This window comes from Ictalurus punctatus, chromosome 5, assembly GCF_001660625.3.
Source record: "Ictalurus punctatus breed USDA103 chromosome 5, Coco_2.0, whole genome shotgun sequence".
In the NCBI taxonomy this organism is placed as follows: domain Eukaryota; kingdom Metazoa; phylum Chordata; class Actinopteri; order Siluriformes; family Ictaluridae; genus Ictalurus; species Ictalurus punctatus.
The window spans coordinates 8,634,852-8,646,919 of record NC_030420.2 but is presented as its reverse complement, the minus strand read 5'-3'; the positions used below and the strand labels follow the sequence as shown (position 1 = coordinate 8,646,919).

At 37.7% G+C, this 12,068-nt stretch overlaps 1 protein-coding gene across 3 annotated transcripts in view; it reads left to right on the top strand.

The window, feature by feature from the left end:
* Positions 1-12,068, top strand: part of LOC108265865 (serine/threonine-protein kinase WNK2) — a 61,572-nt gene that overhangs the window by 41,842 nt on the left and 7,662 nt on the right. For 2 of the 3 annotated variants that reach the window (XM_017468653.3, XM_053680171.1), the window contains 9 exons: positions 1,946-1,997; positions 2,373-2,456; positions 3,733-4,370; positions 4,886-4,943; positions 5,118-5,191; positions 5,865-6,071; positions 6,599-6,984; positions 8,483-8,700; positions 8,942-9,145. In XM_017468653.3, the coding sequence (XP_017324142.2) occupies positions 1,946-1,997; positions 2,373-2,456; positions 3,733-4,370; positions 4,886-4,943; positions 5,118-5,191; positions 5,865-6,071; positions 6,599-6,984; positions 8,483-8,700; positions 8,942-9,145 (1,921 nt within the window). Of the gene's footprint in view, positions 1-1,945; positions 1,998-2,372; positions 2,457-3,732; positions 4,371-4,885; positions 4,944-5,117; positions 5,192-5,864; positions 6,072-6,598; positions 6,985-8,482; positions 8,701-8,941; positions 9,146-9,803; positions 10,926-12,068 lie in introns of those variants that run through there. The other variant, XM_053680170.1, reaches the window with a different exon arrangement.

Sequence of the window (12,068 nt, the reverse complement as noted above, 5' to 3'; positions counted from 1 at the left end):
ATCGGAAAACCCGGTCAATCAGTCGACCTCTAGTTATTAGGACTGAAGTGGGACGGAAGTGGGACCTGATGAGTTTTCTTATACGCTGTGCTGTTAAATATTCTCCCAGTGCCTAGAGGGTGCCATCTGTCTTTGTGTAAGATTCATCATTTAATGCCTGACAGCCAGTACTCACTGTTTCCTTCATCCATTAAAGATTTAAGAGTCAACCTCTTTTGATGCATAGTTATTAAGCTTCCCCCAGTGAGCACTTTTCCTATGGTAAGGAAAATAATGCTGACAGGCAAAATGTGCAGAGAGGAATGAAATGCAAATGTCCTCCCCATGCTTAACAATAAACTTTAATACTCTTTGAAGATTCTTTTGCCATAAAAAACTAATGCTGAAGGCATAAATGAATGCTGTGCTGTAAGTAAGGAATAATAAACAGGCTCATCCTGTTATCACCCCAAATGTTTTTTATTCCTCTTGTACCACATCAGTTGACAAAAATGACCTTTTTTCAGTTTATAGTTAAACAATTGTTGTTTTACTTTGGTCTTTTTTTTTTTCTCCCCCTCCCTCTTTTGATGGTAATTAGGCTGTATGGTTAGGCTGTAAACTGTATGGTTGTGAACTTACAAACACGCTTGGGGAGTAACGGAATATACGTAACGGCATTACGTAATCAGGATATAAAAAAAGGGGGGGGGGATACTATCAGGATTACAATTTTTTTTTTTTTTTTTTTTTTTTTTTTTTTTTTTCCCTCCCCCTTCATTTAAAACCAAAGAAATTAATCTTTTGACGTAACACACTATAGACAGCTGCTCGATTGTAGTTCTGGTTCAGGTTGTGACTCACATGAGCAGCCAATGTATTTATTTTATTAAAACAAATCCAAACACCGAATATGTTTTTAAGCGCTAAACTAAGCTCTAAATAAAGGTATTTTAGATCATATTGCTTTTCTCTTGACTTTTACATGTGACCTTGAAGTAATCCAAAAATAATCAGATTACATTACATAATGCGAAACTTGGATTCAATTTTTTTTTTTTTTTAATGAAGTAATTTGTAATTAACGGAATACATTTTTAAAGTAACATTCCCAACCCTGCTTAAACAACTTTACCACTGACTGTTACAAAGTCTTTAATTTAATTTATTAAATGGCAACAATATGTATATTGTAATATATGTAATCCCTTTGAATTGTTACTATAGAAACAATTTACGAACACATTAAAGTATGCTTGAGATTTGAATTACACTAAGCCAGCACTAAACACAACCTAAATCCTGCCTCCTGAGCTCCTAAATAGTCATATTTCTACCATATTTTTGTACAAAACAAAAGAAATATGCTTTCAGCTAACCCAGACCACACATCGTGCACAGGGTTGCAAATCTCTGCTGGTGCTCCAAGAATAATCATTTTATTCATTTGAATTAATAAATGAATTTTTATTTTTTATTTTTTTTTAAATTTCTGGACTGTAACCAATCCAAAAACTGAAGTAAATCTGGTACAGTATTATTAGATGACTGTTAACTGTAGCTTGAATAACAGATTTTTGGGAAAGACCGTATGGTTTTGAAGCATACTATAATTACTCATGGGTCACATTATGTAGAATATATTGAACAAGTTTATCAGAAAGCTCCACAGGGTGACCGATTCAGGGGTTGAATAAAGTTCTGTTCTGCAAATTTTATTTATTGTTAATTATAAATCAAAACTGACTTTTACTTGCAGTCCTGATTTTTCAGTGTTTCCAAACCATAGTGGTAGGGTTAACAAATAAATAAATAAATAAATAAAAACCTGTTCAGCTATAGACTGATATAAATAACTTGAGCACTAAAATGATAGTGTGTATATACGGTATATTGGATATATAAATACCTGAACATGTATGTAATGTTTAACTGAAGTAGTTGCTTTTCATGTTGGTTGTTCTAGGGAGCAAATCCCCAGCAAACTCAGTCTAATCAACTGGTATACCAGCAAAATGGTAAGACAGTTCTAAGCATTCATGTACAGTATATCCTTGTTTATGTATGTATATGGTTATGTAACCTATGTAAATACATTTTAGAAGAGCCATGCTTCTAGTTACACATGGCCACTGGCTTTATAAATAAATAAATAAGCATTGTGTAACGAATGGGGACACTGCACAAATTATATAGTACAGTCTGGTGTTTTACTAGAAAGGGTACATATGCTCTGGACAATATGATAATGGGAAGCTTTTAAAGAGAGAGTAATGTACTGTGCGACATGTCACAGATGTCAAATGTTCTCAGTTTCTGAGATTGATTTTGACCAGGAATGCATGTGTGGAGCTGTTTGTGTTGTAATGGATGTGTGTGTTCGTCTGTCTTAGTACTTCACACTGGAAAACGTTGGTTCATCATCTGCCCTGTGGCGGAGACCACAAATAACGGTGAAGACAACATCACAGCCAAAGGTATAAATCTATACTCACGTCAAAGGTACATATCTGTACTCGTGTGCTAGTACAATGACTGTAACCAGGTAGCATATTTTCAAAACAGTGGAATTAAACTGTAGACGTATGACCAAGAATAAACCAACATCGAGTCTTAGTAAGTTGTGGGCCACCAGAACAACTTGAGTGCCCCTTAGGATAGATTCTGTGGAACTGTACTGGAGGGGTAAAGACCATACTTCCAACAGATATTCCCTCAGTTGATGCTCTAATGATGGTGGTAGAGAGTGCTGTGTAAATGCATTGGTCCAAAAGCTCCCGTAGGTGTTCATGTGGGTCAGGAGATGGCATATTTTACATTATTTTCATTCTAATTAAACCATTCAGTGAGCCCTTGTGCTGATTTTGTCATCCTTGAAGAGACCACTCCTATTAAAAGAGAAATGATTCATCATATGTTAAAGCTGATGAGTCAGACTAAATGTATTAATTTATTGTAATCCTGACACGTGGACCCCAAAGTGGCAGCAAAACAAATGCCTCCATAGCATAACAGTGACCAGTTTGCCTGTCTGTATTTTTTTCATTTGCCTGTATTTTTGCATAAATTACTGAGGATAATAGTGATTAACAAATAATAGTAAGTAACTGTTATTATAAAAAAAAATTAAAGAGAAAAATAATCAACCTTGAACAAAGTTTTGAGTGGATTCCATGCATAGAGCGACAATTGAGATTAAAGCTCGTTTCCAGAGAACCACCCTGTGGTGGGTTTTTTTTTTTATTTTTTTTTTTTTTTTTTCTTTTTTTTTTTTTTTGGCATCACACCAAGCTCGTGCATAAGGTATGTAGGGGATTAGAGCATAAACTGCTTTGCTTTCTTGCACTAATCTATGTTCAAGTGTCAGATAATCATTAAGAACAGGCATTACTATTGTATATGATCTTAAGTTTGTTAATCCACTAAGATTTTCACATCTGCTTCATGGCAATAATAATCAGTGACTGACTGTGTGCGTTACAGGCTGGATAGCTTGTGTGCTGCAGAATATAGCATGAATGTTGTATTTTGTAGTGTTTCTGGGCTAGCAACTCAAGTTAAGTATATATGCATGCAGTGCAAGTTGTAAGGTCATTATATTGTGAGTTTATCAGGCTGTTCCACACTTAATATGCTCACACAAGGGTTAGCTTGTGGTGTTCTTGAATAAATGCAGCTTGCTGAGTCAGTACTACTTGTAAATTTGGTTTATCTAGGTTAATCTTAATTTTTTCCCTTCTCTCTGACTCTCAGACCCAGAGGGCACACCTGCAGCTCAAATGCAAGACATTAGCATAGGCGAAGCCAGACCTCTCCAGAACAAACCACTACTGTCTAACGCCGCCCTCAGTGCCCCTGAACACACCCAAACAGTGGATGATCCTCAAAGCACTCATTCAGCAGGAATGTCCATGGTTGCTGACATACCATGCTGTCCTATCGCCCCTCCCACTTCCCAGGCTGATATCGTTAAAAATGTACCCCCTTCACAGCCAGCCAGTCATGACCCCAACCCTGTCTCAGACACATCTTTGAGCCAGGTTCAACCAGTAGTGCTTCAGCAGCCATTTTCCACACCTGTTCCACCTCCTACGCAGTCACAACCTCCGAGCCCTGCCCATCAAACACAACAAGGTCCTCCTACTACGTCAGGGCCTACCACTTCTCATACACAGCCAGGGAGTGGACCAGCGGAGTCTGATGGGGAAGGGCCTCCTAGACTAGAGTTCACCGATAGGACGATAAAGACACTTGATGAGAAACTCAGAAATCTTCTGTACCAGGAGCATAATCCCTCACAATGTACAAGCTCCACCTCAGATCCTCCTGGCTCACCTCCAGTATCAGACAGCCAAAGCAACGATGGACCACTGAGAAGAGGGGAGGTCCTGGTAAAAAAAGAAAAAAAATACCTCTAAGCATTTAGTTATCAGCATTAGCCATTCAGTGAAATGACACTAATTACAGAATGATGTATTTCTTTTTAGTTGTTGTTGTTATTCTAAGAGTAAATTGACAAAACACTTATCACATGTGCCTAAACATTTGATTGGTAGTTTAGTTTCTGCTTCTATACATGCCAAAATAGTTTTCAGTGATTAATAAGCAGAGAATACATCTGAAATCCATGTTTCCACAAGCTAATTAGCAAGGATGCCATTTCATTACTTCATAGAATTCAAATACTTTGATGTAAACAAAACATAGTCTGTGCAATAGCACAAAAAATTAATTTGTTAAAGAAAAGCCAGAACATTTTGTCCTGTGGTGAATTGCCAGTGAAGACAAACCTGCTGAAATGCAATGATCAAATAACAGTTTATTTGGTTGATCTGTTGTGGTACTTATCCTAATATTCTGCCTCAGTTCCAGTGTTTGATTTTCCCCTTTTGTTCCCTTTCTTCAGCCTCAGATTCCAGAGAGGGGTGATAGTCTCGGTACCTTGAGTGACTCTGCTGTTGCCCGTAAGTGGTGTGTCTGTGTATGTTTTTGCATTAGTCTATGGAGAAATTTCTTTAGGATTATTTCAAACCAGGTTTACTTTATTCCATGTTAAAGGAAATAATTAGCCTGAATGAACTGAATGTGAGTAATCAGTAAATGACTGATTTATGAACAAACTCGTATTTGTTCGTTAGCCTTAAATAGGCAGTTGACAACTGATTTAGAAGGCAACTCTGATGGACACCGTACCTCGAAAAGCCGTTTCCAGGTAGGAGGACTTTTTTTGCTATCTATTGTAGAGGTCAACTGATAGTGGCCGATAACTAAGCTGGGCAGTACCTGGCGGTAACCTATTAATCAACCGATTATTAAAATTGATACTGAATGAAAACATAACACTCAAGTAAAATATTGCTGAACTTTATTACAAAAGTAAACAGTACTGGCTGTACCATGAAAATGTACTGTACTTTTTAAAATGAAATAAATATATAAAAAATGTATATATTGATGGTTAGTGTGTGTATATGTATGTATATGTGTGTGTGTGTGTATATATATATATATATATATATATATATATATATATATATATATATATATATATATATATATATATATATATATAAACAAACTATTGATCAATAGTCAAGTAAATAAAAGATATCTATCCAAAATGAATAAGAAAAGTAATACTCAAAATAACACAATAGAGACATCCAAAATAAATCAAAAACACTTCAAATAACACAACAAAATTCATCAGTGATTGTTTTTATTTCGCCTCTAGAGGCCGCTCTTGTCCTCTATAATTACTGTGGAGCCTTCTCAGCCGCTCCCACAACTAACGCAACCGGGAAAAAGTTGGTGCGAATTTTTGCCGATAAATCTGTTGACCTTTAATCTATTGCATTTGCATTTACTGGAGTCATTATCTCTAGGTTGTTCCAACGGCACCAGATATTGTCCAGAGTTTGGAGTGTGGCAGAAAGAGCAGAACTTCCTGCAGTTCTGCAGCACCTGGCCACACAGAAGAAGAGGCTGCAGTGACCACAAATGTTGGAGTTTCCACTGTAAATGAGAATGGAGGCCAAACCATGCAAATGCGCCATAGTAATCGTTATTCAGCTCCTCCAAACCTCTATCAGGTGTGAATGAGAGTTTTCTAATGAAACGTACGCTTCACTGTGTTCTTATTGCGTCGGTTGGGGAAAGTGTTTCTGCTGAATGCTGAGGTTTTCAAATTGATGTGCTTCCTTGGATTCTAAACGATATAATCTTATTCTAGATAGGACCAGTGTAAATAATCCTATTCTAGATAGAACCAGTCCATATAATCCTATTCTAGATAGAACCAGTCCATGTAATCCTATTCTAGATATGTCCAGTGTAAATTATCATATTTTAGATAGGACCAGTGTATATAATCTTGTTCTAGATGTGACCAGTCCATATAATCCTATTCTAGATATGTTCGGTGTAAATAATCCTGTTCTAGATATGCCCGATGTATATGATCCGATTCTAAATATAACCAGCATACCATTATATTCCTGGTTTGAACATTTGTCCTCTGGGTGGCACTTCTGGTCTCTTTTTTTTTGTTTTGTTTTGTTGTATATAACATAGGCTTTCACTTATGTAGTTCAATTATTGCTTCTTTTTTCCTTGGTAGGACATGCTCACTTCCAGTGTGGTGGCCCTGACCTCAATGCCTCATGCTCAGACCTCCCTGTCTATGGATGCAGCAGCACAGCATGGCCTCCACCTCTCTACAGATTCGGGTGAAGAGGACAACCTGCCCCATAAACCTGCACAGGCCATTACCAGCCAATCAGAGCACAGTGGAAGTGATCTTGTAAAGCGTGCCGTGGCTTTCTTTCGTCGCTCTGGCCGCAGCAGCAGCGTGCAGAGCTCTGATTCGCCCAGTCGTCCACCAGTTCTTAATGGCCATGCTCCACGTGTTTCAAGCCATGCTCACTCTGCATATGTCAGCAGTGATAACGATTCTGAGTTTGAGGACGCCGACATGAAAAAGGAGCTGCAGAAACTCAGAGAAAAGTAATTAAAGCGTTAATATACATGCTCCTGTTTCTTCACCAGCTCAGAAATTGATAGGCACAACCTCCAACTTGTACTTGTTTACATAATTTAAAAATCTCAGATGCATTTATTGCCATTACGCTTTTTTTCTGAACACAGAGAATGCACGTTGTTCATACAGATACTTGAATGTCTAAAAAGAGTTTGATTTCTAAAATTGATTTATTTCAGTTTGAAATATGCCAATATGCCTAAACACCTCCAGTCAAGTAAATGATGTTCAGCAGAGCATCATGTTATAATGCTGTCATAATTTGTAATTTTCCACCGATGATAATGCAAACAAGGAAACCCTTAATAAGGGTTTGTGCTTAGTGAGCCTGCAGTGCAAAATATGTTGTCAGTGGAGCCAGCTGTAATGCCAGCTGTTAGCCCCTTTAAAGTGTTTCTTAAAAGCACTAGACATAAAGCATAGTGACAGATGGCATCATCAAGTATGATTACCTAATTGCTGACATTGTACAATTATATTTGTCTGCCAGTGCCTAAAAATTAGTTGCAGGCCATATTAAAAGCGAGGCACGTTCTTCAGACAAGAAACACATTATCTTCAGGGCAAAATGGAATAAATAACTGTCAACCGATACCGGATTTTAACGATACCAATAAATAGTTGGGCAGTACCTTCTGATAACCTATTTAATTATCTGAAAATTGATACTGAACAAGAACATAACACTCGAAGTAAAATATTGTTCAATTTTGTTACAAAAATAAACAGTACTGACTGTACCATGAAAATGTACTGTAATTTTTTTAAATGAAATATATATTAAAGTAATTAACATATCCATCCAAACTTAACCTTAACACTCCAAATAACAAATAAACATAGACATCCAAAATGAATTTTACAAAAACAACAATAAACACTTCAAATAACACAAGAAAATTTTTCAGTGGCCTCTAGACACCACTCTCGTATTGTATCATGACAGCAAACCCTTCTGAACCGCTCTCGCAAGAGACGCACCCGATGTGGATTTTTGCCAAAAACCAATATTTTTAGCAATCGGTTATTGGTGTCAATCAGCAAAACCGATCAATTGGACGACGTTTACTTTTTGAGTATTAAAAAATTACAGTCTGACAGCTAGTATAACATTCGTTAACCAGGTAGTTATGTACATGTGTCTGTATGTAATTTGGGCTACAGGGTGCACTGTAGAGGTCTGTGTGGGACTGTTTGAGTTTCACTCCTGAAGGAATTCCGACCAATCCCACTTGCTCCTCCAGAACATCCTACTCTCGTAAAAAGTTTGACAAAATCACTCTTGCTCCTGCAATTATAAGTTCTACTTGTACCTGCAATATTTTGAAACGAACTTATTTGGTTCTGTTAATCATTTAAGCCACATTGTTCCTGATCAGTGCGCACTCTACAATGGCGATTAAACTTAAAACCCTATACGCTTCATGATAGAAACATGGGTCCATATCTCCTTCTCTTCCTCAGGCATATGAAGGAAATCTCTGAGCTGCAAGCCCATCAGAGAAGAGAGCTCGAGCAGCTTTATTCACGGCTTGGACGACCCGTGCCTCCTAGTGTGGGATTCCCGCATGCAGTACCTCCCACTGGCCGCCGCCGCCGAACCTCCAAAAACAAGCTGAAAGCGTGCAAACTACTTAATCCAACCGTGCAACAGCTCAAATCTAACCATGCCAGCAGCCCAGGCAAGTCTAAGTGCATGCTTATGTAGACTGTATTGTTCATTTTATTTTTCTAAAGCTAAATCTCTCTCTCTCTCTCTCTCTCTCTCTCTCTCTCTCTCTCTCTCTCTCTCTCTCTCTCTCTCTCTCTCTCTCTCTCTCTCTCTCTCTCTCTCTCTCTCTCTCTCTCTCTCTCTCTCTCTCTCTCTCTCTCTCTCTCTCTCTCTCTCTCTCTCTCTCTCTCTCTCTCTCTCTCTCTCTCTAGCAGAGACCTGTTCCAGCATATCAGGATCTCCAGCTAAAAGCTTAGTTCTAGGTAACAGCTCTGTGGCTTCCAGCATGGCCGCACTGCAGAGTCCAGTGTCTGAACCTCTACAACCAGTCCAAACACAGCAGCCATGCTCGCTCAAAGTCTCACTGTCCTCTGATAACATCTATGACTCAGCCCCACATGCGCTCCAAGGGCAAGGTAACACACACATGCGTACGCATACTCTGCCCATATATAGGCCCTTGCTGTGTCTGTGTATAATCTACATTTGTGTCTCTCATACTCACTCACACACATGCTCATATAAAGTCTTTGTCAAAGTGCTTAATACATGAATTTGCATGATCACATATTACGCAGCATTCTTAAGGGCTCCCTTCATCTGTGTGTCACACACATCTTAAACACACATGTACATTCACACAGCCCTGTAAGAAGGCTGCAAAGTATTAGCTGCATTAGGAGTTTAGATGCATTATCAGTTACTGCATCTATATTACACGAACGCGGTCACACAACACGGCAATTTTCATACCTTGCATACAAGTATTATAATTCTGCTGACAGTTATGTATAATTTAAGAACAAGGAGGTACTGTTGGCCAGCTTAAGAAGTTCAGTGTTGCCACATGGTGAGCAACAGCCCCAAACACGCAAACCAAGACACACCATGAACATGACCATTATTCCTATAATATTTGGCTGTGCCTTACTGTCTATGCTGAGATGATGCGGGTCTCTAAAATCTGATGTATTCGCTGTTACACCACTCTCCCTCTCTCTCTCTCTCTCTCTCTCTCTCTCTCTCTTTTTTTTCCTTTCTTTTTTCTCTACCTCTTATATTCGTTCTTCACAGGCTGGACCGTTTACCACCAAACATCCGAGAGAGTCACCTATAAATCTAGTAGCAAACCACGCACTAGATTCCTCAGTGGACCTGTGTCTCTGTCCATCTGTTTGTATTTGTTTTTTCCTACTTTACTTCACTCATCCCATCTGTCTTTACAGTCCCTTTTTGTTTCTCTCTCTTTCTCTCTCTCTCGCTCGCTCTCTCTCTCTCTCTCTTTTTCTTTCTTTCTTTCCCAATGTGTAACTTGTCTTAATTTCCCCCCTGTACACACAACAGCTTTTTCATTGCAGAGATTTTCATCCATTCTCATTTGTCCATCATGTTTCCTTGGTCATTCCTGCACCTATTTTTTTCAATCACTTCATTCATACAAACGCTTTGCGCTGCTTCTGCGTATCAAATAACATTAACTGTGTCTTCCCCCAAACATGGGCTTTCCAAAACCTTGAATCTTTTGAGAACACGAAAGAACAATTAAATATGTGTGTCTTGCCAAAGCCTTTGTATCTTCTGTACATGTAGTTTCTTTCTTTTCACTGATTGTCCTCACATGTAAAAAGCCCCATACCGGCATAAGAGGACGATGGGCACGCTGTCTCATGTTTGGAATCGGAAGACGTGCATGCCAGAGGCACAAGCCAGGCTCACTTTGGAGACCGTCAGGGCCGTATTTCAAATTCTTACCTTACTTCCTCATCTCTGGCTCTACACTGCATGACTTTACATATATATTTTTTTTAAATTAAAAGCTGCCTCTGCTACTCTTGTAGAACAGTTTTTCCCTCCCCAAACAGTTTGTGCTTCAATTTGGTTTTAAGTGGAACTTGATTTCAACTGTTTCTCGATTTGTTTTTCTTGAACACCTCCAGCTATGATGACTGACGTGCAGTACCCACGAGTATACACAAGTGTATTCAATGTGGAGAATATATAAATATATCTTTACACTCCCATTCCCTTAGCATATTCAAGTTGTGTTCATTCTTAGTTGTATTGTAACTCTTAGTTAAGTGATTGGCCTAGTATTATACAGAAGTCATGTTCCCACTAGTGGAAAGAGGTTTAGATGCATTGCAAAAATGCACCCTGTCCTGTTTTGACCTGTTTAAGGGAAAAGATTCATTCTTTTCTTTTCTCCCTATCTTTTTTGTTTTTATATATAATCTTAACGATTATATAATCTTCTTGATATATATTAAGACATCGTTAAGATGTTTTTTATATATATATATATATATATATATATATATATATATATATATATATATATATATATATAAATATAAATATAAATATAAATATAAAATAAATATCTTAACGATGTCTAATGGACATGTTAAATTTTTCTTAATTTTTTTTTCCATTGATTTAATTATAAAAACGCATGGGTCCCTCTTTAAAGTTACCAATCCCAGTCCTCATCTTGGAGAACAAGATTTTAGTGTGATTTTCTGCTAAAACTATGCCCTGGATGCTACTAAACATGGACAGCCATAAATAAATAAATTTAGTTCCTAAATAAATGGCTAAAAGTATGTTTTCAACATAATTTGCTGAGTCGCAATAGAGAAACGGAAATCGAAAATACAGTGTGATATCATGTTTCTTTTTTCGAAAATGGAAATCAGGAAATTAAGTGGGTGTAAGTGGTGCTGGGCCTCATAAGGTGGAAGCATATAACACAACGATATCAAAGGCACAAATTGCTGTAAAAACAAAAAAAAAAAACACCACCATTCTGTTGTAAGAGAATTGTGTGCTCAATATAATATTGAGCATTAATTAAGCTGGTTTTTCTTATGATACAGATCAGGGACAGTATTTATAAAGCCTCTCAGAGTAATTGTGTGAGACACAATTTTGATCCGACTCTTACAAAAATAAAAATGCGTGAGCAACTTCCAAGAGATTGCATACCCCTGCTCATACCTTTCTGAGGATCTAGTCTGTGGTAGGGAGTTGGAGTTGATGCATTTTTTCTTTGTCCTGTTTTTCTTGAATTGTAGAGGTCAAAGCTCCTTCATCAGGTGTGAGTAAACAAATGTGTTGAAATACACATTCAATTCAATTGTTTTATTTTTATAGTGATTTTAACACTGGGCATTGTCACAATGTCTAGACAGGGCACTTTGAGTTTTGACATAATTCTGTGTTAAAAACATAGAAGGAATTTAATTAATAAATTTTGCTACACTTATCCTGGATGTGCAGTTTTAGAAGGGGTGTTTCCCTGTATTCGCTAGATGCCCATTTGGATATCTTCCAGAGTGC